Genomic DNA, 27,130 nt, shown 5'->3' with positions numbered 1-27,130 from the left:
GAGTGCACACACACAGAGAAAGCAGTCTTCCATGCTTCAAGCCGTTCTAGCTGCAGTGTCACAAAAATGATACTTGCAGCCATGCAAGAAGGGGAGACAACGTGACCTAACAGAAAGGGCACGGGAGAGTTCTTAGTCATCGTACATTATGTTCAACACTTTTCTTCAAATGTGTTAAGAACGAAGGCTAGCCTAAAGCCTTTTAAAGAGAAAGACAAAGGGAACAAAAAATGTTATCAGACAGTAAAAAAGAACAAAATGCCAGCATAAAAAATACATGAAAAACCAAAAGGGAAGACTAATGGCTGATTTGTTTTTTTAAAAGTATATTAAATAAAAGCTCAGGATGGTCTCTTCTAATAATAGGTATGTGCTTTTAAGTTAAAATCTAGGTAACTTTATTAATTGTGAAAATGTTTTTGAGGATTTTCATTATGTCCTAGACAGTAAATCGGTTCTCAACTAAAACTAAAAAAACCAAACACAAAAATATAAAAAGATGATTATACCGATCTACAACTTCTCCTTTCCGCTCTCTTGCAATCATGTCCAATAGCGTTTGTCGTAGGTGATCCCTAATACACCCATAACGTACAACTTGATCGCGAAAAATAATTAATCCCAAATTGTAGACATTCTCCACATTATTTTGTTGTACATATACACGGTCCTGCAGTAAAAACAAAATCATAGAAACATGAGCACAATTCCCGCAAACATAAAAATCATCATTGTGAGCTACAAGACAGGAAATACAATTCCAGAAGCAGCTCATTTTTCAGGTGAGAAACACTTCAAACTATTATAAGCACCATGGAATTTTCTAGCACCTCCCAAATGAAGTAAAAGTCAATCTTTACAGTTTACAACTGTAAAATTGACAAACAATTGGCTATAGGTGGTCACCCATTTAACCTGAGGAAAAAAGGTGCCAGGGAACACCACATCCAGGGAAAGGCAGGTGAGCAGAAAACAGAGGAGAAAGGTAGACAGCAAGGTAGAAACATTTTCCTTTCTCTCCAGAGTTATACCATGCATGAACATGGTTCTTACTTCCTTAAATACCATACTTAAAGATCATATTCTATGAAGTAAAATTAAGAGCTGAATGAAATAAAGATCCATGTAACTTAAGCTGATTGCTTACTGGTAAATATTAAAAGGCTTTAATGCTTATAATACAGCAGCACTGAGAATTACATAATTAGAACACCTCTAGTTACTGTCATTTCAAACAGATTCCTTGTAGTCCTCTTATTTTCAAGTTCTTGCCAATCTGATTACAGGTGTGTCCTCACTTTATAGAGCACATAAATTCCAGAATTATTTGCTACACAAGTCCTATTTTGTGTATTATTTGAAAATCCACATTTACACCAAAATACATCACTGGAATAAAACTACTAAGTTTTTAATTCACAAAAGGATTAGCAACAGAATTTCTTTCTGTTCTTAACCAGGATCTCTCTGGGCCTCAGTCTCAAAACTTCCAAAAATTATGAAACTATTGTGTGTTTGCTGGTACATAATACTAGCTTTCACCAGATTCTTAAAGGCATTTATGATCCCAAACCAGTTAAGAACCACTGCAAACTGTGATCCTAAAGTTTCGTAAGGAACACTGTCATTACACGCAACACCAAGCAAATCCACCAGGTGAACATAAACAGAAGCTCAACCGTATCAGTGATGCAACCGAAGGAACAAGGGCTAACTACATTCTCCCCTAGCACCATTCTCTTCATGTGACATCACTCCCACAACCTCCTCCAGGGCACACCCCTCCTGGCTACAAGAAAAGCCACTCTTTGATTAGTATCTTCGCTGCTCACATTTCTACATTCTGTATCATCTTGGCAGAAGCTAACATTTTTAAAATAGTGCAACTTCAATAGGTTCTGAATTTTCACAGATGACTCTTTGGTAAACTTCTGTTTTTTAAATATGCTTTCATTTTTTTCCCCTTTGTATAAAACTAATGTGGTGGCCACATCTGGAACCTGGGTCCTCTTCATGGAGACTCTGGTGTGGATCTTTACAAGAACTGTGAGTTCCTGGATAGGGAGACTTGGTGAACACAGTCTTTTCAGAGGTCAGGGGTGAGACAGCTGTAGGTCTTAGAAATTATATCAAAACTTGGCAAAGCTGCCCAGGGTGGCAGTGCAGCCCCTGGCTGAGGGGGAGCAGTCGTCAATACCACAGGCTTCATCAGTAGCTTCTTGAGCATGGGCTGAGACGATGCCAGTGCCTCTAAGGGCAGGGATGAGGTGTATACTAGCACAGAGCCACAGCAGCCAATCACCTTGCATGGGACAGTGTGGCGCTTGTCGATCTTGTTCCCCCATGGGGACACTGGAAAGCTTAGACCAGGGTGATGGACCCTGGACAGCAGTGGCTATTTCCTTGTAGCACTTAATAGCCAGACCAATGTATCCAGTCTAATGTCCGATGGCAACAAATGCCTTGAACCTGGTCTGCTGGCCGGCACAGGTCTGCTTTTGCACAGTTATTACCTTCAGAACCTCATCCCTGAGGGATGACCCTAGGAAAAAGTCAATAATCTCATACTCCTTGATGGGCAGAAAGAAGAGAGATTTCCTCTAGGGATCTGATCCCCATGTCATTGACCAGGCAGCCCAGCTTGGTGATGGGGATCCACTCCTTGTCTGGCCTTGCCTCTGAAAGCTCCACAGCCTTGGACTCAGCCCTAGCCCTGAGCAGAAGCTGCCAAATCCTGTGAGGAAACTGTTACAGTCTCCCATTCCAGAACCCATCCCTGGACACTCCAGCAGCAATGGGGTCATCCCCTATTTGGTGTTCTCTCTCTAATAAATTCTTAAGCTTTACAGGTCCACCTCAAAATCTTAAATTCTGTGTCTCCCCAACTATGGGGGTGGGGAGCAACAGACAGAGAACACAGAGGAGAGACAGAACATCTTTTTTTTTTTTTTAATTGTATTTATTTATTTGACAGAGAGAACTATCATGAATAGGCGGGGGGCTGGGGGGAAGCAGGCTCTCTGTTGAGCAGAGAGCCCAATGTGGGGCTCAATCCCAGGACCCTGAGATCATGACCCGAGCCAGAGGCAGAGGCTTAACTCACTGAGCCACCCAGGCGCCCCGAGAGACAGAAAATCTTAAGCAGGCTCCCCACTGAGCACTGGGCCCAATACAGCTCTATCTCATGACCCTGAGATCACTACCTGAGCTGAAACCGAGTCGATGCTCAACCAATTGAGCCACCCAAGAGCTTCTGCCTTATTTTTCAGCATGAAACAGGATGCATACAATAAAAGCTGGCATAAATCTAAACATTTAAAAGCACCAAGAATCTTCTGTGTTATAAAAGTACTCTATTGCATAAATCATTTGTAAATTTGATGTTTACAGTTTTAAACAGTACCATATACAGTATCACTCTCACCCTAAATAATCAAAACTAGTAACTGGCTGCTTAACTGAACATAGGTGGTAAAAAGAGAAAAACAAATGTACATTCACATATTTGCATCTTAAAAATTTTAATTTAAAACATAATACATCTATCAAGACTTTCTTCCATCTTTGAACAAGAATCCTGTGACTGGAGTTCAGTGTTCTTTCTTACATACACTCTCATCTCATAGCAATTTTTCTACTTTGTTTCATTAAGATGGAGCATGAAAATTAGAGACGTTTGTGAAGCAATCTGAATGTAAAAAAGTCCTTCTAGATTATTACGATCCCTGCTTCATTCTTTTAAAATACTCATATCTAATTCGAACCGAGTATTTAGTGATTTGCCTTTGTCAAGTCTTTCTAAAAAATTCAATCTAGTTTACCAAAGAAAAAATTCTATCATTTTTTTAAAAACGATTTTATTTATTTATTTGACAGACAGAGATCACAAGTAGGCAGAGAGGCAGGCAGAGAGAGGAAGGAAAGCAGGCTCCCTGCTGAGCAGAAAGCCCGATGTGGGGCTCGATCCCAGGACCCTGGGATCATGACCTGAGCTGAAGGCAGCAGCTTAACCCACTGAGCCACCCAGGTGCCCCAAATTCTATCATTTTTAACACCATTTTATTGATTTACAGGGTATTAAATTATGTATTAATAACAAATACAACCGGCATAAACAGACTTAAAAATAAATACAACTGACTTAGTAAACACAAATAACTGGTAAGAGCAAAATACAGAAGAGATACTAAAAGCAGTGAAACAGCACTGACAGAATTCTGCATCAGGCTGTTTCATAGAATAGAAAATACTGGTAATTCCAGCAAGCACTGCAAGTTCCAACTCTACTACATGCCTATAGGACTTGTAGGGTGTGTGGGGGTCAGATACGTATCATATATAACGTATATATGACACTATTAAGTTTAACCTCTTAGGAAACGAAATGTTCTTAAGACAGATGTCAAAAGAATTAGGTCAGATTGTACTGTTTTTGGTAAAAGGGCACTACCTCTAAGAATTACAGAACAAAAAGGCACATATAATGTAATCTTCAGAGTAAATTATGAATTTTAGAGTGGAATATTTTTAATGTTTCCCCTTTTTTTCGGCTTTACTGCAGTGTGATTTATATGCCACTCATTTCAAGAGTACAGTTCAGTAATCTACAGTACATTTCTATAGTTGTCTAACAATGGCCACAATCTAGTTCTAGAACTATTTCCATCACCCCAAAAAATCCTTTGAGCCCATTTGTAGTCAATCCCACTTCCAGCACCCCTGCTTTCTCTCTCTTTCTACAAATTTCTTTTTCTGGTCATTTAATATAATTCAATCATATGTAACCTTTCCTGTGTGATTTTTCACCAAGCATAAAGTTGCTGAAGTTCATAATGGTATTAACATTTATCAGTATTTCATTCCTTTATAGTGAATAGAACTCTATTGTATGGATATGCCACATTTAGTTCATCTGCTGATGGGTATTTGGGGCTGTGTCCAGTTTTTGTTTACTATGAACAATGTTGCTGTGAATGTTTGGGTATAATCCTTTGGTGGATATATGCTTTCATTTTTCTTGGGACAGATTTCTAGAAGTGGAAGTACCAGATCATACGGAAATTACTAAACTGTTTTCTAAAGTCGATGTGTCAGTTACAGCAGATTTTTGAATACAAAAATACTAGATGTGGAGTTAGGAATTCTTCATGTGAGCTCTGGCTGTACCATTAATCTTGGCTATGTGACTTTGAGCAAGTCATTTATCCTCTCTGGTCCTGGGCAACCCAAAGGGACGGTAAACATAATCTCTAAAACTCTAGTATAATTCCTATGAAGCTTAACTTTCTGATCAAAAATTAACATATATGAAGGATCAAGATATACTTCACTATCACTTCTTCCCTTTCTTTTTTTGTTGCCAGTCTCCCTGGCCCAGGTTTCCCTCTTCCCAATCCTAAGCACAGTGATGTGGGTGAATCTCTAACCCTTTGGCTAATAGTGCTGTCTAGCTCAAGTCCTCTGGCAAAAAGGCAGAAAAAGGGTTGGTTGCAATTGATGAATTCCTCATATATATTCTGTATGGGGAGAAACAATGCTTTAGTAAAGGAAGCCAGGTATGATGGGAACAGGTGGTTGGAGTGTTTGAGTAGGGCAGAGAACATTCAAATCCATGGAAGATGACTGGAGACAAAAGACCTAAACCTTTGTCTTTTAATGTGAGACTCTCAAGGTGTATATAATGAATGCAATTAAATGACATATAATATTAAGAAAACCTGTTACCCCTAAGATTTGAGAGTACCAATAAATGGACAAGAGAAAACCCACAAAATATGTGTGGCTATTTAAACTAGTAATACTAGTTATTTATATTAAATGTTAGATATGTGTGATTAATTACCACCAAGCAAAATAAGAGACATACATGCATATACTCAAGTGTTTATATGTACGTATGTTAAACAGAAATGCACACACAATAAACCTGTGATCTGCACATGATATGTATTAAAATATTTACTAAATAAACACGCTGAATCTTCTATTTCTTGCTTTCTGGTATTATCAGAAGGAATTCAGCCTGTGGGTACACAACAGCATTTTCCTAATAGATTCCAACAGGAAAAAAAAATAAGTGGCTAGGGGCGCCTGGCTGGCTCAGTCGGTGAACATGTGACTCCTGATCTTGGGGTTATAGGTTTGAGCCCAACACTGGGTTTACAGATTACTTAAAAAATATAATAAAACAAAATCTTAAAAAAATAAGTGGCTGAATTTATGTAATACAATAATGTAGTTCTAATTATTTAAATCACCATAAGACTTTTATTGTGTATATGTTTCTAGGTGAATATTTAATTTAAAAAGATCTAAAATCCCACCTCTAGTTAACCTCTAACTAGCTAAAAGAACACAACCTCAAAGTAAGGACAAGATGAAATCATTCCAAAAGAGAAAAAAAATATTAAAGAATAACCTAAAAGCAGTATTTTAATTTCAGGCTTTTGACCAAAATATAGTTGTATGAGTCCAACATTAGTCATTTATCTATTGAAAAAAGCTAAGCAGAGACAGAAAGTTGGTGGTTGCTTCTATTTGCCTTTTTAAGAGACAATACACCATTTTAAATATATAATGTTCTAAAAAACACGTTTGAAAGCTTAATGTCTGAGTCAAATATTAGATTTACTAAAGGGATAGGAGTTTCATCACTACAGAGATAAACTATATTTTCAATCTCTATTTATGGTTCTCTCTCAGGGGTTGCTATTCCTAGGCCAAGCAAACCTACAAAAGCAATCTTCTTCACAAGCTAGATGAACCCAGAGGTGAAGAGGAGTAACTAGTGATGGGACTATCTCATTGGCCCTGTTTTCACAAACCTGGGGAAAAGCCAGACTGCTTTTGTATCTGCAACCCAAGTGCTACCCATGGCGCCACCTTACAATGCTACCCCACTTATTTCCACCCCGAGTCTTGAAAGAATACTTTTGTAAGGCCAACTTCCCTGCCAAGAACAACTATAAAAGCCAGATAAATTATAAAGTACCTGTTTAAAAGCATCAACTAGGGCAGGCAGGCAAGTCTCTAGGAACTGAGGTAGAGAGACTGGAGTCTTTCTTCCTCTGCCACAAAAAAGGGAGACCTCAACCAACAGATTTCCACATAAATCTCCTTCAGCAAATGCCTACTATGACCTAGGGCTCTTCACATTACCAGTCGACAACAGGACATCTGCCTACAAGGTGCTTGGCCCCACAAAGCCACAGATACTACTACTCCCACCATCTTGAGAAATATCTGCCTTACCCCCTTAACTGATGAGTTTCCTTACCAAGATGCTAATATTCTTAGAGATATCAAGACATGCTATGTGGACATGCAGAGCTTAAACATGTACAAAGTCAAGGAGTGACTTTGTGAGTTAAAGAGATTCATTACTCAGAAATGGTATTAAAACAATCAAAATAAACCAAAACCATGAGCATGAAGTTCAAAAAAAGAAGACTAATTCTTAATACTTAATTTACCTGCAAGAAATAGTTCAGCAAATTTTTTAACCAACAGGTTTTTTTTAAAATTTATATTTTAAAAAGAGGATAGGAGGAGATGAAGAATGTAAACAGGGATAAAAATCTTTACAAATAGTAAGCATTTGTCCTGCTTATAAACTAGAGATAAACCCTGAAAAGTTCAGCTCATTAAAACAACAACAACAACAACAAAGCAAATAACCCTGTAACAAATAGCTACTACCTGCTAGAACCAGTTTGAACCTGCTTTCCCAAGCTTAATCACTAGGCAATCTTCTATCAGCAAGTAATAAATGTAAGTGTTTTCGAACAGATTCACTTTCAAGCCATGAAATAAATACAAGTTAAGTAAGCTTAACACTATGAAGACAGAAATAGAAAATTTCAAAAAAAACCCAAACCTGGGAAAAGTAACAAAAAGTTACTTTTTACAAATTAGAGCAAAGTTTAAAGAATTGATTGTCCCAGTATTTTCCACAATGTTAATCCTGACTACACTGTGGAAAGGGAACCAGTAAGAGAGGAAATAATAAACTGCTCAGACAGATTAACATTTCTGGATTTAAAAATGTTACTGGGTAAAGTACGTAGAAAAGCAAAGAATACAGATGGCTTGAAAACTTACATCCATGACTAAAGCTCAAAGTCACAGCTTCCACCACTGTAAAATGGGTCTAAAATCTCTCTTAGGGCTGTCAAAGTTTTTAAAACAATGCAGTTATAAGAAATTCTCCTTGAAAATAACTTTCGTGTATTTTAAGAATTGTATCCTAGGATATCTGACAAATCAAAACCTTGGTCATGTTTCTCTAAAGCTGTGTAAATTGCACCAAATCCTAAAATAAAAGCACTGTTCCCTACTCTAAAATTCAAGAATCTAATGGTAGCAGAAAAAAACCCATATTAGAACCTTAAGAGTAATCAAGTAACAGAAATCAAGATCTTGGGGGAGCCTGGGTGGCTCAGTCGGTTAAGCACCTGCCTTTAGCTCAGGTCACCATCCCAGGGTCCTGGGATTGAGCCCCATGACCCGTTCCCTGCTCAGCCTGCTCAGCGGCAGTGGGGAGCCTGCTTCTCCCTTTACTGCTCCCCTTCCACCGCTCTTGCTCTCTTGCTGTCTCTCTAAAATAAATCTTAAAAAAAGAAAAGAAAAGAAAAGAAATCAGATCTTGGAATAATGAGGCTGTAAGACTTTAGAAAGGAAGGCCTATGTTAAAGAAGCAATAGAATTCAGTGGTGAAGAGCTCAGATTTAAGAGCCAGAGAGGTTATTTCAATCCTATCTCTGCCATTACTAGGTGTGACTTTAACATCTGTCTCTTTCCTCATCTTAATAGTAACACCTACCTTAAAATACTATTCAACTTACTTTCACTTCTAATACTGAAAGAATAGCTTTTACAAGACCAATTCCTCTGCCAAGAACAACTATAAAAGCTGGATGAAAATAAAAAGCTACCACCTCCTCATACCCATCAAAATAGCTACTATCAGAAAACAAAACAAAACAAAAACAGAAAATAACAAGGGTATGAAGAAACTGGAACTCTTGAGAATTGCTGGTGGAAATGCAAAATGGTGTCATTGCTATGGAAAACAGCATGGTGGTTACTCAAAAATTAAAAATGGAATTGCCATATGATCTAGCAATTCCACCATCCGGGTATATATTCAAAATAACTGAAAACAGGGTCTCAATGAATACCCATGTTCATAGCAGCACTATGCAAAATAGCCAAACAGTGGAAACAACCCTAGTGCTCACTGACAGATGAATGGATAAGCAAAATGAAGCACAAACAGGGGCACCTGGGTGGCTCAGTAGTGAGGCGTCTGCCTTGGGCTCAGGTCATGATCCCAGGGTCCTGGGATCGAGTCCCGTGTTGGGCTCCCTGCTCTGCAGGAATTCTGCTTCTCCCTCTCCCACTCCCCCTTGCTTGTGTTCCCGCTTTGGCTGTCTGTCAGATAAATTAAAAATCTTAAAAAAAAAAAAAAAAAAGAAGTACACACATAAAACAGAATTATTATTGGGCCTTAAAAAGGGAATTCTGACACATGCTACAACGTGGATTAAACCTGAGTCACAAAAGGAGAAATACTCTGTGATTCCATTTATATGAGTTATCTAGATTGGTCAAGTTCATATAAATAGAAAATACAAAGATGAATGCAACGGGCTCAAGGGAGAGTAATGGGAAGTTACTATTTGATGGGTACAGAGTTTTAGTTTTACAAGATGAAAAGTTCTGGAGGTAGATGGAGGTGATGGTTGCACAACAGTATGAATGTACTTATCACTGAACTGTACACTTAAAACTGGTTAAGACAATAAATTGTATGTTAACTGCATTTCACAACAATTTAAGTAAACAAACTCCAATTGTTTAAAAGCATGAAAGAGCAACAAAGGCAACCTGGACTTGTGGGGACGAGATTCTGGAGAAAAGGCAAGTAAGTACACTGAAAAGAGACCAACATTCACCCTCAGTCGTTTCCTTGGGTCATTGGTTTTATTGGGAAAACTGGAAATGAGAGGCTAAGCAGAAAGTCACAGGTAGGCTGGCTGTCAAGCAGCTAAGACTTATGAAGCCAAAATCTGAAAAGAAAGCAACGCAAAGAGAACCAGAACTTTCGCAAGCAATTTTCATCAAGATGTTTACTAACAAACCACGTAACCATGGGCAAGACACCAAACACCAAAGACAAAGCAGCACTGGAAGGCTAAAGAGCTGAAGAGAGACAACACTGGCAGACTTAAAATGGTGAGGAGACAAAAGATGGAATTCAAGGCACAGTAACATGGAAAGTAAACTGATAAACACCTCAGGCTTCTAGACCCCAGATGGCTATTCTCTACGAGTAAAGACATGCTTCAGAAATAAAGGGAAACTCAAAATAGACAAACTTAGAGCCTAAAAGCCAGCTTCAACTAGATCATGGTGATTTGCCCATATTATGCCTGCCTGGCAGAAGAAGATTACATTTCCTTGGAAGGAAGATACCATCCAGGGTCTCCCAACTTTTCATACACAATGTTGACAAAATGTGCAGGTTTGTCCTCCATACCAAAACAAATACCCAGTACCAAATATCTAAAAGCCAAGGGGGAAAAAACTTCAGGAAGTCAAAGAATTCTAAGACTCCTACCCAGGAAGTGGTTGAAATATACACACATATAAGGTAAACTCTAAGTCAAGGATCTATGTTATAATCTCTAAGGTAACCACAAAAATAATTTAGAAAAAGAATATATAAATATAAGTAACACAAGGTAATATAAATGGATAATAAAACATACTCCATTCACCTTAAAAAAAGGCAAGGAAGCTGGGAAAAACCAATAAAGAATAGGTGAGGCAGAAAAAAAAAATCCAATATAATGGCAAACTTACACCCAAATGTACTAGTAATTATATTAAACATAAATAAGCCATATGCTTCAATTTAAAAACAAAAATTATCAGATGGGCTTAAAAAGCCTATTACTGCATGGCGCTTATAAGTGATAAGGACACAAAAAGGTGGAAAGGAAAGGATGGGGTGAAATTTGCCATATAAACACCAACCCAAAAGAAAACTAATATAGTAATACTACACAATGTAGACTTTAAGGCAAGAAGCATACGAAATAAAGAAGGATATTTCATAAAAATAAGAGTCAACTCAACAGGAAAATCAAATAGCCCTAAAATTTATATTCATTTTATAACAAAACCTCAAAATATGTCAATTAAAAGGAGAGAAGACAAATCCATAGTCAAATCTAAAGATTTTAACATTTCTCAGGGGCTGACAGGAGAAGCAAATGAAAATATTTAGTGAAGACGTGGAAGATGTGGACAATTTGAATATGGTTAACAAATTTAATCAAAGAGATGTTTATATAGCACTTAATTCAACAACTGCAGTTTGAAAAACTGTAAATAATTGAAATTTAAAGCTTCTCTTCAGAGACACCATTAAAAGGGAGAAAAAAAGGCAAGCCCAGAACGGAAGACAGTATCTCTTAAACTATATAAAATACATCCATAGGGGCACCTTGATGGCTCAGTCGGTTAAGCACCTGACTCTTGATCTCAGCTCAGGTCTTGATCTTGGATCCCGAGTTTAAGCCTCGCATTGAGCTCAAAAACAGACAAACAATAAAAACATATATCTACAAAGAACTTTTACCCAGCAAATATAAAAACCTCCCACAAATTACTAAAAAACAAAAATCCTACAAAACCCACATTTTAAAAAATGCACACAACAGACTTTTCCACTTTTATTTATGTTACATGTCAACAAAAGTGTCAAAAAAATTAGAAGAGGACTTTCAAATTACTGCAGGGTCAGAGTACTATCAACTGGACAGAATAAACACTAAGGCATCTAATATTTTTGGTGATTTTCTAGATATTCCGGTAATGATGGTGTTAAGTAACTTCTGATGACAATTAGGAAACTTAAGTCTTAACCAAGTCACTCTTCAAGGAGAATTTTAATATCAGATTCAAACAAAATAATAAGAAATGAAACCAGAATACTATTCTAATATGCTTCAATAGCTTATACTTGGGAGCATGGAAAAAGTCACTGTTCTTCAATTCCATTTGGGGAACCAAGATTATCTACCCAAACAGATGCCTATATCATAAAACTGCCCAATGACAGAACTTGGAAAAAGAAATCACAGTTGTTGAGAGCAATGCTTGATATATAATACACTCACTGTATATTTGCTGAATGAATGAATTTATCCTCATAAGCACAAAGGTGAATGAATGTTAGCTCAACTCTGAGTAAATTATCATAAATTCTGGGAGCCCCTGGGTGGCTCAGTCAGTTAAGCGTCTCTTAGTTTCGGCTCAGGTCACGATCTCACAGTTGTGGGACTGAGCTCCAGTGCAGAGTCTGCTAGAGATTATCTCCCTTTCCCTTTGCTCCTCCCCTGTGGGCTCATGGATGCTCTCTAAAATAAATCAAATCTTTTAAAAAATTATCAGAAATTCTGTTAAGCAGAGTCAATATACATAATTCTTCTGCACTGAGGTGGTTCAGGCCAAGTGGTGAAGACAATGGGCTTTGAATTAAAAAAAAGACTTGGATTCACTATTCCAGTAATATAGTAACTGTGTGATCTTGGCAGGTTTAGCTTCTCTCTCTAACCTTGATTTAGTCATTTGTGAAATGGAGAGTATAATACTCACCTAGAAGGTCAGGTATTTAAAACATTTAGAAAAGAGATGCAGCCATGTAATAAAGAGTATATATTGCTATGTATTCAGAAAAGTATTTTTACTTTTTAAAAGAAATTTAAGAATAAAAATTCTATTAGTAAAAAATAAAAATTATTGCTTTCCCAAACTACTGCTTAAAAATAGCAACAATTTAAGGATTAAATGAAATATACTTAAATATGCTAAAAACAATGCCAGACACACACTAAGGGCTTTGAAAGTGTTAGGTGCTATTACAAGGAATAGTACTGCTTCCCCCCCTCCCCATCTCTCTGCCTGCTTCTCTGCCTACTTGTGATCTGTCAAATAAATAAAAATCTTAAAAAAAAAAAAAGGTGTAAAATGTCAGAGTTGAAAGACTTGAAAGTTTAAAATGATCTAACCAACACATCCTCAACCAGATCCCATAGACAGGCCTTAGGGAGGGGCGCCTGGGTGGCTCAGTGGGTTAAAGCCTCTGCCTTCGGCTCAGGACATGATCCCAGGGTCCTGGGATCGAGCCCCACATCGGGCTCTCTGCTCAGCAGGGAGCCTGCTTCCTCCTCTCTCTCTCTGCTTGCCTCTGCCTACTTGTGATCTCTCTCTGTCAAATAAATAAAAAAAAATCTTCAAAAAAAAAAAAAAAAAAAGACAGGCCATAGGGAACCCATAAACCACCTGAAATTGCAAATAAAAGTATACGGTGTATGGTATGTAGATGCACAGATATCTACTTTTGGTAAAGGGTCAAAACCCCAAAGAGATAAAAACCAGAGCTCTTACCCAATAAATCTATTTTCCTTATAAATAAGGAAGTAAGAGTTTTACCTAGAGAAGTAAAGTAACTTAAGCAAATTAATGACAATGTAGGAACTAAAGCCAAGTGTCTCTTAATTCATCATTAAATATTTTTTCTCCACTACTCCCCATTTCCTACAGGAAACACACACACACACACACACACACACACACACACACACACACACCGGAAATCCGTACACATAAGAAGTTTGTGCACATACAGACAATATGGGGCAGTACCCTTTATGAACGAAAGTTTCATTTCCTTTACTACCTCAAGAAATATGTGCTCTATTTCTGACCGTTCCAAAGGGCCTACTTCATGCTGAATGAATACTTGCCTCCCTAAAGTCAACCTCATGGACTGCTACATCATCACTCCACACACAAAAACAGCTCATAGGGCATGGTAATCAAGGGGTTTACAAGTCTATCAATTCGTCAGAAAGAGTAACTGAGATGGAAGGCAAGATGAAATCCTCATTATCAAGCACAACATTCTTGACCTTCAACAGTATTTATGATGACGACTTTTTTTTAACATAAAGGTCTAGTACTTGGCTTGGGATCTAACCACAAAAAAATGCCAAGGTATTTATACTATCAGTCACAAATGCAAAAACTACAGCACAGATGGGGAAAGCCTGTTGTTCCAGAGTCAGGAAAAATATTGAACAGGTGCGAAACTTAATAATCTCAAAGCCACTGGATCCTATTTTCTATTATTTTGTATTTAAGATGACATTTTCAGAGCAGAGGAAGTGCCAAAAAGACTCTTAAGCAACCTATCTGTGTTGTTCCAGAATAAAGTTATTTTCAAACTTCTCTAAATGTGCAATCTAGAATGCTGTAAAGAAGAAACATTCAAAGCCTCAAAACCTACAGGAAAAAACATGGACAAGAATTTCAGCATCTCAGTGCTCTCACCCTTCTCACTCTATCTTCTGACTTCCCAAAACACACAAATTCTTGGTAGCTTCAGCAAACAGCTTACTTATTTCTCTCAACTCTGCTTCCTATCACCTATTATCATTGTTAACTCCGACACTGACAAGAACGACCAATCTGACATGCTGTTTACAGGTGCCTTAAATATTTACCCCCACCTTTATCAGGACTCCCTTCACCTACATACTGATATGGGCAAACCTTGAACCTCATTAGAAGACACCAAATATCTCTGGCAATGGAGATCTTCTTTTTTCTCCTACCTTTCCTACTTTGTTACACTGAAAGGAACCTGCTCCTTACTCTCAACTGGGTCTCCAGGTCTACTCATCCCTAATACCTAATACCTCTATTTCCTGGGATCTTATGACTCAGATGCCTACTTATTAAAGAGCACAGACTCACAATCAACAGTCAACCATTTCAATAATGCTACTACATTAAAATCCTCCCCCATACCCAGTAAGGCTAAATTTACCTGAGCATTCTTGTCTAAGACTGCCAAGTACACCTGGAAAAAGTAAAATCTCTGATCACCTCTACTATGTAAACTCTGTGCCAACTCTTGCCTAAATCACCCCCTTACAACTAACTACGAGATGATCCTTTTATTTACAAAGAGCTGACCCCAGCACAAGGGATCCTCCAAACCTTTTCCTTGCATTAGTCCTATTGTTGCTGAGTACACAACCACAAATTTAGTAGCTTACTACTTTTTCACAGCTCTAGAGTTCAGAAGACTAAAATCAGTTTCCCCGGACTTAAGTCAAGATGTCAACAGGGCTGATTCCTTTTAGAGGATCTGAGGAGGGAGCCCACTTTCTTGCCCTTTCCAACTTCTAGTGACTAGCTGTACTCAGCTATAGCCCCTCCTCCACCTTCAAAGCCTATCATTCCAATCTCTGCTTCTGTTACATCACCCTCCATCTCTTACTGACCCCCCTTCTGTAATGACCCTGTGATTCCACTAGGCCCACTAGGATAACCTAGAACAATCTCCTCCTCTCAAAATCCTTAACCTAATCACACCTGCAAAGTTCCTTCTGCCCTATAAGGTAACAATCCCTAGGTTCCAGACACTAGTCATGGGCATGTATGGGGGATCATTATTCAGCCTACCATTCATTCTTTAACACCTCACATACTTCAGTCACCCTAAACCAATGGTCCCACCTTCTACTTTACAAAGGAGACCAAGAGCATCAAAAGTTCTTTAGCTTCTCTCTTCTTCACAATGTTATTGCTACATTCTGCTTGACCTCTTTACTCATCCTTAACGACTTTCCAAATAAATAGCTCAAAGAAGCAGTGACCCTCCCTTCCTGGGTTAACTCTCACCTTGTGCCTATGAACTCACAGCCTCCCTTTAAGGAAAACCTGCAATGACACTATAGCTTTGCTATTTGTGAAAATGACTGAAGTATGGACAAATTCAAGTAAAAAAAATGAAAATAAAGTTGCCATAGTTTTATGCAGAAAACTTCTCTACTAACCTTCCAGTAACCCTATATATCACATTAGAAACGTTTTTCTGGGCACCTGGGTGGCTCAGTGGGTTAAGCCTCTGTCTTCGGCTCAGGTCATGATCCCAGGGTCCTGGGATCGAGCCCTGCATCGGGCTCTCTGCTCAGCGGGGAGCCTGCTTCCTCCTCTCTCTGCCTGCCTCTCTGCCTACTTGTGATCTCTGACTGTCAAATAAATAAATAAAATCTTAAAAAAAAAACAAAACAACAACAGAAAAAAAAAAACAAAAACGTTTTTCTATTTCCTTTGCCATTAATTCTAATTGCTCAAAAGTAGCCTATAGAATACCATCCATAACCTTAACTTCCCTTCATACTATATTCATTTTTATAGTTTTTAAATTTTTTTAAATGATTTTATTTATTTGTTAGAGAGGGAAGGAGAGAGTGGGAGGCAGGGAGAAAAAAGCAGGGGGAGTGGCAGGTAGAGGGAGAAGAAGGCTCCCCACTGAGCAGGGAGCAGGATGTGGAAATTGATCCTAGGACCCTGGGATCATGACCGGTGTGGAAGACAGACGCTTAACCGACTGAGTCCCCAGGCATCCCGTCATTTTTACAGTTTACAAAGAAAAATTAACTGAACAGTAACATATACTTATGAGCTATATTGACAATTAAAACTATTATAGAACCAGGACAAATTTTCTTGTAAAATGCTCAAATCTTTCTCCAATCATTAATCTTTTAAACAATTAAAATTGAAAATGAAACTTTTACCAAACCAATCTTAGAAGTTCAACATGTAAGTTTCAAATATTAGGAAGGGGGAGAGTGGCAGAAACTAGAAGTGACATGTTCCATCTAGAGACATGTACACATTTCTTTTTGAAATGCTGCACACGCCGCACAACCAAGTTATGTGGAACAAAGTGTGACCAGTGGCTGCCTCCATATAACCAATGATTCCACTTTCATTTTCAAGAGTCAGTGTGTCCCATAGTATCTATAAGTTGAGGCTGATACAAGACATTTTACAGACATCTCCTTGTAAAGAGTAAAAGTCAGCTAGCTGAGTAGGTAGGTAGATAGTGAAGAATCTTCTCTCCTCCCTCTCTGAGCCTGAGATCTAGAATTCCAACAGTTATAGCTGGTATTCACCATCAGAAGGTTATTTGTCTAGGATCAATGACGGTACAACCAGTATGCTTCAGATATGTGCCCTATCTAGCAGGTTATGTCACCTGAGAACTCTGGAATGATGGTAAAACTCTTCAAAGAAAATGAAGACATCAACAGGAAAAAGTCCTTAGATTCTTGGCAATTAAAAGCATTTGTATTTCTTGACCAAAGTATTGGTTACATAAATGCCTATATTTGTCAAAGTAATTTTCTAACTCCAGTTCTGCACATTTCAATGTATAAAATTTTACCTTAATTTTAAAAAAAGCACTTATCTAATTAAGCCCAGCATACTAAGCATAAAAAGGCAAAATAAAGAGAATAAAAGAGTATGAAAATGAAAGAATTCTATCTTGTGGAATGTGAAGATATCTTATCAACAACACTTTAATTTCTCTCCAAATCCTTAACAGCATGTATTTTTAAAATATTTTATTATTCAAGAAAGAGTGAGCAGAAGCAGGGGGAGGCACAGAAGGACAAGCAGACTCCCTGCTGAGCGTGGAACCCTATGCAGGTGGATCCTAGGATCCTGAGATCAGGACCTGAGCCCAAAATCAAGAGTCAGACACTTAAACTGACTGAGCTACTCTGGCACCCCAACAATAGTGTATTTTTAAAAAGATTATTTATTTATTTATTTATTTGAGAAAAAAGAGTGCGTGAGTGTGCACAAGCAAACACACGGGGTGAGGTGCAGAGGGAGAAGCAGACTCCCCACTGAGCAGGGAGCCCAATGCAGGGCTCAATCCCAGGACACTGAGATCATGATCTGACCTGAAGGCAGACAAACAACAGAATATTTTAAAAAGCATTTTGCAAAACTATAATCTATAATCTATTAAAAATTAATTTATAATCTATAAAAACTGTAATCTATAATCTACTAAAAATCTATAATCTATTAAATCTCTAAATCTATAATCTATATCTATTATAATCTATAATCTATTTTTAAAAAAAGACTCCATGTACATGTATTTATTCAAGTTACACTTGAATGCCTAGTTGGTGCAAGCTGTGATAGGTGTTGGGGACACAGTGGTGACAAGACACTGGCCCCTCCTCATAACGTTCAGTGTAATGGGGAAACAAAGCCCTAAACAGCTGTTAATAATGACTGTGATAAATGATACAAAGGAAGAGCACTGTGTACAAGGAGAGCAACTGCAGCCAGTAGGCAGTACACAGTGTAGGTCAGGGAAAGCTTACCAGAAATCTACTGAGACTTAAAGGATAAGTAGGAGCAAATCACATACGGAGAGGAACATTTCCACACAGAAGACATGTGTGAAGATTTCAAGATGAGCAATAAGAACTTCAGCAGACTTGATCATGTGCTTTCAACTAAGCATTCTAGGAGCACAGCGAGTGTTCTAAGACTAGTCACAAAATGCTCTGAGAGAGAAATGAAGGTGCTTTCCTGCTGCGTATGAAAATCGAAAAACTGCAGATTCTAGAAATATATGATGGAGGGTGAAGACACTGACAAGAGCAATTCAAAGGTTTCTCATATGAACAAACAGAATGGTATCAATTTTGCATTCATTTGGAAATGCCAACTTTGAAGTCCCTCTCAGACAACAAAAATGGCCATCAACTTGACAAATGAATATAACAAATCTTAATCTCAGAAAATGAGAATGGAGATGCGATTTGGGAATCATCTGCACAGAGGCACTTACTGAAGCTACAGCAGGAGCTGAGGTGAACCAGGAGGAGAAAGTCCAGGTTACTAAGCCCTAAGACTGCCTCTATTTAAAGGGCAGAGGAGGAGGAGTAGCTGAGAAGGAACAGTCGGAAAGGTAGGAGGCATACCGAGGGAGTGCTATGTCACTGAAACCAAGGGCCAGCATGTGAAAAGAAAAGAGTAGTCAACTGTCCCCAATGCTGCAGAAAAAAAAATCAAGGAGCACAAGGATTTGCAGTGATCTCTGCCTTCAGAGATGTGCAGACATGGTGATCCTCATAAGAGCAAGACTGAAGAGCATTATTTGAGGAAGAAGCTTAACTAGAATGTATTCAAAGTAAATCAAAGATGAGAAAAGGGAGATAGCCAAGGGTCAACATTTCTTAGGAGACATTTGCCTGTGAATGACAATGACCCTAGGAGGCGGCACAGAGTCCAACAGAAAATTTAATATAATTCTGAGGATGTGAGTGGCCTAAACATGTCTCACATGTATAAGTAAGACTCAGTAAAAAGGTAGAACCTGAAAATACTTGAGGTTTTTGACAACGTAGAAAGGGATGTGATCCTGCTTATTAGCACAAGAGGAAAACTGGCCTTTAACATGAGGGAAGACAATGCCTCCATTAAAACAAGAGAGAAATGGAAAAACACAAAAGGGAAAAAATATAGGCAAAACTGTAGATTCAGCGGTTAAGAAACGAACATAGGTTCCACCTGATGCTTGCTCTTTTCTGTGAGAAGTGGAAGGCAATATCATTTAAGAGTGAGGAAGCCAGCAGGAAAGCTGGAGGTTTGGAGAGAAACTAGTAGAGGGGAAATAAGACAACTGGACAGTGTGTAAGCTCAACTGGACATTGTGACAAAGGACAAACAGTGGTAATGATCTACCCTGTTGGGAGTTTCCTCCAGCAGAGGCCCAGGAAAGGTAAGTTGCTGGTTTTATCCAGGGCTGTGGTCCCATCAGACAGGTTTGATGAAAGGATAAAAGGACAAGAAACCTTAATCCTAGTGAGTTTTTACTGAGCACATTATGAATGGCACCTTCAAGCATCATGGCTACCCTACTCAATGAGCAAAATATTACTTTCATTTTACAAATGAGGAAGCTGAGGAATAAACTGATTTGTTTCTTGACTATGGTCACGTAACAGTCAGGATTCAAGGTTTGACATTTCATTTGGGAACCCTCTCCCCCACCCCCCAAAAGGGAAGTGAAAAAGAAGAGAAATTTTTTAAAACATGTAAGAGTGACTGTGTGTATAATCTTGAAATACTTCTTTTATCAATAGAGTAATGGACCATAAAAATTACAAGTGGTTTTCTATCTTAGTGTTTGTTAGTGTTAAAATTAAAAGACTCATCAAATCTAGAACTTAATGAGAACAGTATAAGCTAACTTATTTCACATTTATATCCGAGGCACTGTATGTTTTCACATGCTATCTCATTTACCTCAAAATGTCAGCACAGAATGAATCTATATGCTGAAGAGGAAAATGAGGCTCAGAAAGGCTAAATACTGTTCTACTTTTTTTACCAACCCCTAAAAAATGAAGTAGCCTCTCCCTGACCCCCTTGCCACTAAGCCCTGTAAAACCAGGGGTAATAGGCCTGACTGCATTCTCTGAGCAGAACAAAAAACTCCAGAGCTGTTTGCTCTCATTGGAAATTCTTTCCAACCACTGCTTTATTCTAGCAAGTGAAAGAAACTAGGACATGCTCTCATCGCTATAGCTAGAATCAAACTAAAGAAACTGAAAAAAAAAATTTGAAAAACAGAGAGTAAAACCTTAGAAGAAAACCGTATGTCCAATTCCCAAATATAAACACTGAAGTAACAAGAAAAGTTATTAGACTTGTTAATTTTGCACTGACACAGTAATTAAGCTTGATGAATCTAGCTCCATTCTATAATCACATAAAGGTAAGAAAAAACTCAATAGTTTAATCTCCTTGATAGTCATTAAACAGCTTAGCTCATGTCAATGTTTTCCAGATTGCCTTGCCGAATACAGTATTTTCCTTGACTGACAAAAACAAAAACAACAGTAACAAGTAAGAAATGGAATATGTATCTGAATAACATATACTGCAAAGATTTACTATTAAGACAGACAGCAGCTATTAGAATATAATTACTACAAGCATATTTGTATAAAATGACACCCCATCACTGAAGATGTAAAGACATTAGGTTTTTAAAAACATGTAAGAGAATACTAAGCTTTCATCTCTTATGTGTCATTCAACCACTGTTACTCAAAAAGAGACATTAATAAAGTTTTTCAGCATTTTCCATTTTGAAGTACAAGTGTTGTATACTGAGAAAAAAAAATTAGACCTTTCTCTTCCAGTCTTCCATTCTAATCATTAAATATATGAATAATTAAGGTTCTACTTCATATAAGCTAAGGCTGGTCCCTGTAAAGGAAATTTTTTTTGTTGTTGTTGTTTTTTTAAATAACACCTTCCACACTGACCTGTGCCATTCAACTAAAGGGACAGAAAGAAGAAAGACACTGTTTTGAAATGCTTAACTTCTTAAAGGAAAAACAAAAAAGCTCTACTTACCATATACATTAGTATGTCTCTAATCATCACCATAGCTGTTTGATGATCATTCCAAGCTTGATTTAGCGTTTGAAGAAAGTTGTTATTCAATGAATTTAGTACATCTTCTCGCACCTATTAACAGAAGAGTTCATTTAAGTATTTTACACACGTGCACACATACAAACACACTCTCATATGTATACATGCACATATCTGTTCAATAAAATGGTATGGAATATTCAATTTTACATCAAAGAAATAGGTTATAGGCCAGTAGAAATATTTTAAGCTATAATATAACCTAAATACATATAACTAACAAATGTGTTGTATAGTCCAGACCCATCTCCTGATCTCCAGAATCATAAAGCAACCTCGTGGGCAGTTCTCAACCCTCCAACAACCTAACATCACAGTCAAAATAAAATCCTAAATACTTTAAGGAACTACAGGGCCCCAGAGAATTGGTCCCAGGCTATTGCTCCAACTAAATTTCTTACTACACCTCCCCTTCCCCATCCTTGCAGAATGGTTAAAAATGTTGACTTTGGAGTCAAACTACTGGGCTCAACTCCAGCTCCCTGACTAGCTGTGTCACCTTGGGTATATTATTCCATCTCTGTGCCTCAGTTTCCTTACATGTGAAACAGTATCCATTTCATAGAATTGCTGTAGGGGTTAAATGAACACTAGTGACACACTGAGAACAGTGCCTGGCAGTTGGCCAACATTTACTGAGCATAAACTATTAACTCACCATGCTCCAGCTACCATGGGGCTGCATCCAGCAACTGTGTTCTACCCTTTGCTCTGCACATTTCACACAGCTTACACACTGTTTTCTACCCAAGTTTCACTTCCACAGAGAGGTCTTTCCTGACCACCCTATTTCAAACAACTTCTATCTCCACTCTTTGCACTAATTTTTCCTCACAGCACTTGTCATTGCCTACTGTTTTACCTATTTATCCACTTACTGTTCCTCTCACTAAAATGCAAGATCCACACCAGCAGGGATTTTGTCTTTTTTCCATGTGTGCCTTCCACACCTAGAACAGTGCCTGGCATCTAGAAGACCCTTTACTTTATTCACCCTACCCTCCAATACCATGATCCACCATCAACATGGTAAGCTTTTTCAGGATATCTATCTTTGTACATCAAGTTGCCTTGAGTCTGAAATGCCTTTGCAATGCAATCCTGCTAAGAACTACTCAGACTCCAAGAATTCCTTTCCATAGTCCACGAGCATATTGCCACCTTCTCCAATAAATTCCTAACTACTAGTACTTCCTGCTACGCTATCTGTCCAATGGTATGATTACTGACTAGAAAACAGAATTTAGACTGATTCTAGCTTTATCATAAAGAAGCAGTTTGTCCTCTAAGTTCCTGTAACTTTGGGACTATACTGGCAACCTCCCTAAATATTCTAACCCACCCAAATCCTCCATGGTCTAGCCCTAACCAGACACGTTCTAGCTCCAAACACCTCTAGTAGTGATTAAACATTTTTAGGTTGGGGAGAATCTGAAGTCATGGTGTTTTGTGAGAAACAAATTATTTAATGTGTGTTTAGATATATAGATACCTATAAACTTGAATTATAAACAGTAAATAAAATGTCACTGCATATTAGCACTAGTATAAACATGTATAAACAAGTAGTGGCAAGTGCCGAAGACTGAAAAAAAAATATATACAAAACACACTATTCCCACAAACGGGAGAATAAATTCAAATTGAGAAAACTGTATCTAATTTTTCTTATATACTACAGGAAAAACACCTGTTAAAAGATTTTAGTGATGAAACAATGTCTGTTCTAGTAAAATGTGTAGTCTGAAAATCACTAGCCTATATCACATAATTTAGCACTGTATCACATGTAATCTTTTCTTCATAAGACTAATAAGCTCCTTGACTTTAAAACGTATCACTCGTAAGTATACTGACTATATCAAAAGTGACATACACGTTGGTTCATAGATAGTACTGTGTTAAATACTTTTTTGTAAAGTGGATACTAAAGCATTTATTCCAACTCATTAAGTCTGGCACTTGTCAGATGCAAATTCCCATGACAGCTAACACTAAAAAACCCCCACAAACTGAAAATATGCCTATTTATAAAATTCCTCATCAATCTTCATATAATTTCAGTGAACCACTAAATTTTGATTAGCAATTAAATTAAAATAATGACAATACTAGGGAAACTGTACTATATATCTAACAATTAATTATTCTTAATGACTTAAGTGAACTTCTGAATACCCCTGTGTTATATAGTCAAGTTACATGTTAACAAAATCACCCCAATTTTGGAATGCAAAAATGTGCTTGGTATATCTGTTAAATAAATGAAAAACTGACCACTCAAATTTTAAAAATTTTTAAAAGAAGACACATGTCCTAAAATTACTGATTTATATACACTTCCAAATAAAACACCTCATTTATACAATATTTATACTTACACCTGCCTTTCAACAAAATAAAAATGTGATCAACTAGCACAATGTGTCATAAATGATAAAACTGCTTTATTTACATCATGCCTCAAAAAATTATCCTGACAAATCAATAACAATGAACTTTACTTAGCAGAAAATAGCTGCTATTAATTTTGTTATTTTTATTTTGTTTTTTATTATTGAGGTTAGATGTGGTCATGGATCTGCTTTGGCCAATGACCTACACACAAATGATACATCATTTTTATATAATGTAAACTTTATCATCTTAGTAATTTTTAAGTGTAAAATTCAGTGGTATTAAATACAATCACAATAATTAACCTCTATCACAGGACATGAGAGTGTAGGAGGTGCCCCAGAAGATCTGCTGGTCAGACATACTCTGTTACATTTATTTTTGAATGACTACGCTCACACACACAGACACAGGACTATAAGACATAAAATAAATGCTTTACATACACTTGCTGCATTCTCCTAATTATTCAGATCACTCTATGAACAAATAATTCTTCTGCTAGTGATGCCTCAGAAAACTGTCCTCCTACTCTGATAGATGAAAAGTGAACAAATATTTGTTCAAATATACATAATAAAAGGTAGGAATGAGATGAAAATTCAACCTTTATGAAGATTAAAACAGGCTTTTTAAAAGGTAAGTTTGCATATAAACCAAAAAATACATTAAGTGGGGGATAAAAAGATTTAACTCTTATTTTACAAACTGTTAACAGAGTACATAAAATTTACAAGAGATAGGAATTGAGGTCAGTTTGTGAATAACACTGTTAATCTCACACCCTCATAACCACAATTAGTTTTTGCATCAGCAAAGGCAAACAGGAAGGAACCCTGCTGTAGAGGTGGTACCAGTACCATAGGGGGCAGGCAGATCAAGTATATCCACCATTACTATATAGGAAAAGCTACATGAAGGTTATCCAGGTGAAGAGCTAGAATTTGAAGGGTGAAACAAGGAAAAAACAAGCAACAAAGCCATGGAAACAGAGAAAAGGATGGGACCAGCTGTGACAATGAGGCTAAAATGAGTAATTGAAAACTGATGGCTTGTTCATGGCACTTAGTGTTGCAAAAAGCAAGATACAGACAGTAGCCAAGAGCAGTAGATCACGAACCTGGCAGAAAATTAGAATCACTTGAAGAGCAACAGATTTTGTTCAAGAGCATGAGATGACAAGACACACACTGGGAGAAAATATTTGGAGGGGTATCTGGTAAAGGACTGTTACCCAATATATACAAGGAATTATTAAAAGTCACCAAGAAAACCCAATCTAAAATACTGGCAAAAGACCTGGCCACCTCGGGGCGCCTGGGTGGCTCAGTGGGTTAAAGACTCTGCCTTCGGCTCAGGTCATGATCCCAGGGTCCTGGGATCGAGCCCCGCATCAGGCTCTCTGCTCAGCGGGGAGCCTGCTTCCTCCTCTCTCTCTCTCTGCCTGCTTCTCTGCCTACTTGTGATCTCTGTCAAATAAATAAATAAAACTTAAAAAAAAAAAAAAGGACCTGGCCACCCCACCAAAAAAGATAACCAGATGGCAAACAAGCATACTGAAAGATGTCCTACATCTGATTAAGAAGTTGCAAAATGAGGGGCGCCTAGGTGACTCAGTCTGTATAGTATGCGACTCTTGGTCTTGAGGTTGTATGTTCAAGCCTTATGTTGGGTGTAGAGATTACTTAATAAAATCTTTAAAGAAAAAACGAAATTGCAAATTAAAACAACAATGGGACACCCTTACACATTTATCAGAATGGCCAAAATCCAAAACACTGACTACACCAAATACTGCTGAGGATGTAGCCAACAGGTACTTTTGCTCACTGCTGGTGGGAATGCAAAATGATACACAGCCACTTTGGAGGACAGTTTGGTAGTTTCTTACAAAACTACAGGTACTCCCACCATACCATCTATCAATTAGGCTCCTTGCTATAAATATCAAAAAAGTTGACAACTTATGTCCAAACAAAACCCCAGACTCACATGTTTACAGCAGCTTTATTCATAATTGCCAAGACCTGGAAGCAACCAAAACTTCCTTCAGTAGGTAAAACAATACACTGTGGTACCTCCAGAAAACAGAATATTATTTTATATATATATATTATATTATATATATATTATATTATATATTATAATATTCAGCACTAAAAAGATATGATCCATTAACCCACCAATGGAGGCACCTTAAGTGCAAATTACCAAGTGAAAGAACACAATCTGAAAACGCTACTACCTACCATATCATTCCAACTACATGACATTCTGGAAAAGGCAAAGCAAAAGAGACTATAAAAAGATCAAAAGAAGAAGATCAGGTGGTAGGAGTTAGGGCAGAGGGAAAGATGAACAGACAGAGCACAGAGGATTTTTAGGGTAATGCAACTATTTCGTATGGTACTATAATGGTGGATACATTTCATTATACAATCATTAAAATCTGCAGAATGTACAACACATGAAGAGTGACCCCTAACATAAACTATGGACTTTGGGTGATTATGACAAGTCACTGTAACAAAATGTACCACTCTGGTATGGGATGCTACTGATAGTGGGGGAGGCAGTGGGAATATGGGAAATGACTATACTGTCTCAATTCTGCTATGAATCTAAAAATGACTGATAGTCTATTTAAAAAAACAAAAAAGATTCGGGGGCTGACCGAAGACCAAGAAAAGACAATCTCTCTCTTTTCAACACAAGTATGTTTTGTATAGTTGTAATAATATTGACCCAATTCTGATTCCTGATTTTTTAAAGAACAATTAACATTCAACATTACCCTCTGCTTTAGGAGAAAAATACCTAGTTACAGCATTTCAAAGCATGATAACAATTCAAAGAAAAAAGGTTCTATCAGAATACAGGAAGAAAAAGTCATCTGAGATTTTAAGCAACTACCAACCTAACACCAAAAGCATTATCTATAAAAGGAAAAAATGATAAACTGGACCTCATCAAAATCAGAAACTTCTCTTTTGTAGACACTGTTAAAACAATAAATAAACAAGCTACAGACTGGGAGAAAATATCAAATGATCTGTATCCAGAATCTCTCTCTCTCCCCCTAGAGATATAAAAACTCTTACACCTCAGTGAAGAAAGCAAACAATTAAGAAATGGGCAAAAGACTTGAAAAGACACTTCACCGAAGAGGTTATATAAGGCAATTTTACACATGAAAACATGTCCAACACCACTGGCCATTAAGGAAATGAAAATTTAAAAAATAAGATACTACTATACATCCATTGTAATAGCTAAAATAAAATATACTGACAATACCAAGTGCTGACAAAGATGCCAAACA

General features: G+C 37.5%; 1 protein-coding gene and 1 pseudogene across 2 annotated transcripts in view; both read right to left on the bottom strand.

Annotated features, from left to right (window-relative positions):
* Positions 1-27,130, bottom strand: part of CUL3 (cullin 3) — a 92,228-nt gene that overhangs the window by 29,820 nt on the left and 35,278 nt on the right. Inside the window, exons 3-4 of the mRNA XM_080798048.1 lie at positions 21,331-21,444; positions 510-670 (exon numbers count right to left, since the gene is read on the bottom strand). Of these exons, the coding sequence (XP_080654174.1) occupies positions 510-670; positions 21,331-21,444 (275 nt within the window). The remainder of the gene's footprint in view (positions 1-509; positions 671-21,330; positions 21,445-27,130) is intronic.
* On the bottom strand, positions 1,752-6,874 carry LOC308339819 (small ribosomal subunit protein uS5-like; annotated as a pseudogene). The gene is made up of 2 exons: positions 6,825-6,874; positions 1,752-2,734 (listed from the first exon to the last, which is right to left on the bottom strand). The product of its transcript is annotated as a small ribosomal subunit protein uS5-like (transcript).

This window comes from Martes martes (genome assembly GCF_963455335.1).
Source record: "Martes martes genome assembly, chromosome: 3".
Lineage (NCBI taxonomy): Eukaryota > Metazoa > Chordata > Mammalia > Carnivora > Mustelidae > Martes > Martes martes.
The sequence above is the reverse complement of the archived record's forward strand: the minus strand, read 5'-3'. Positions and strand labels throughout refer to the sequence as shown.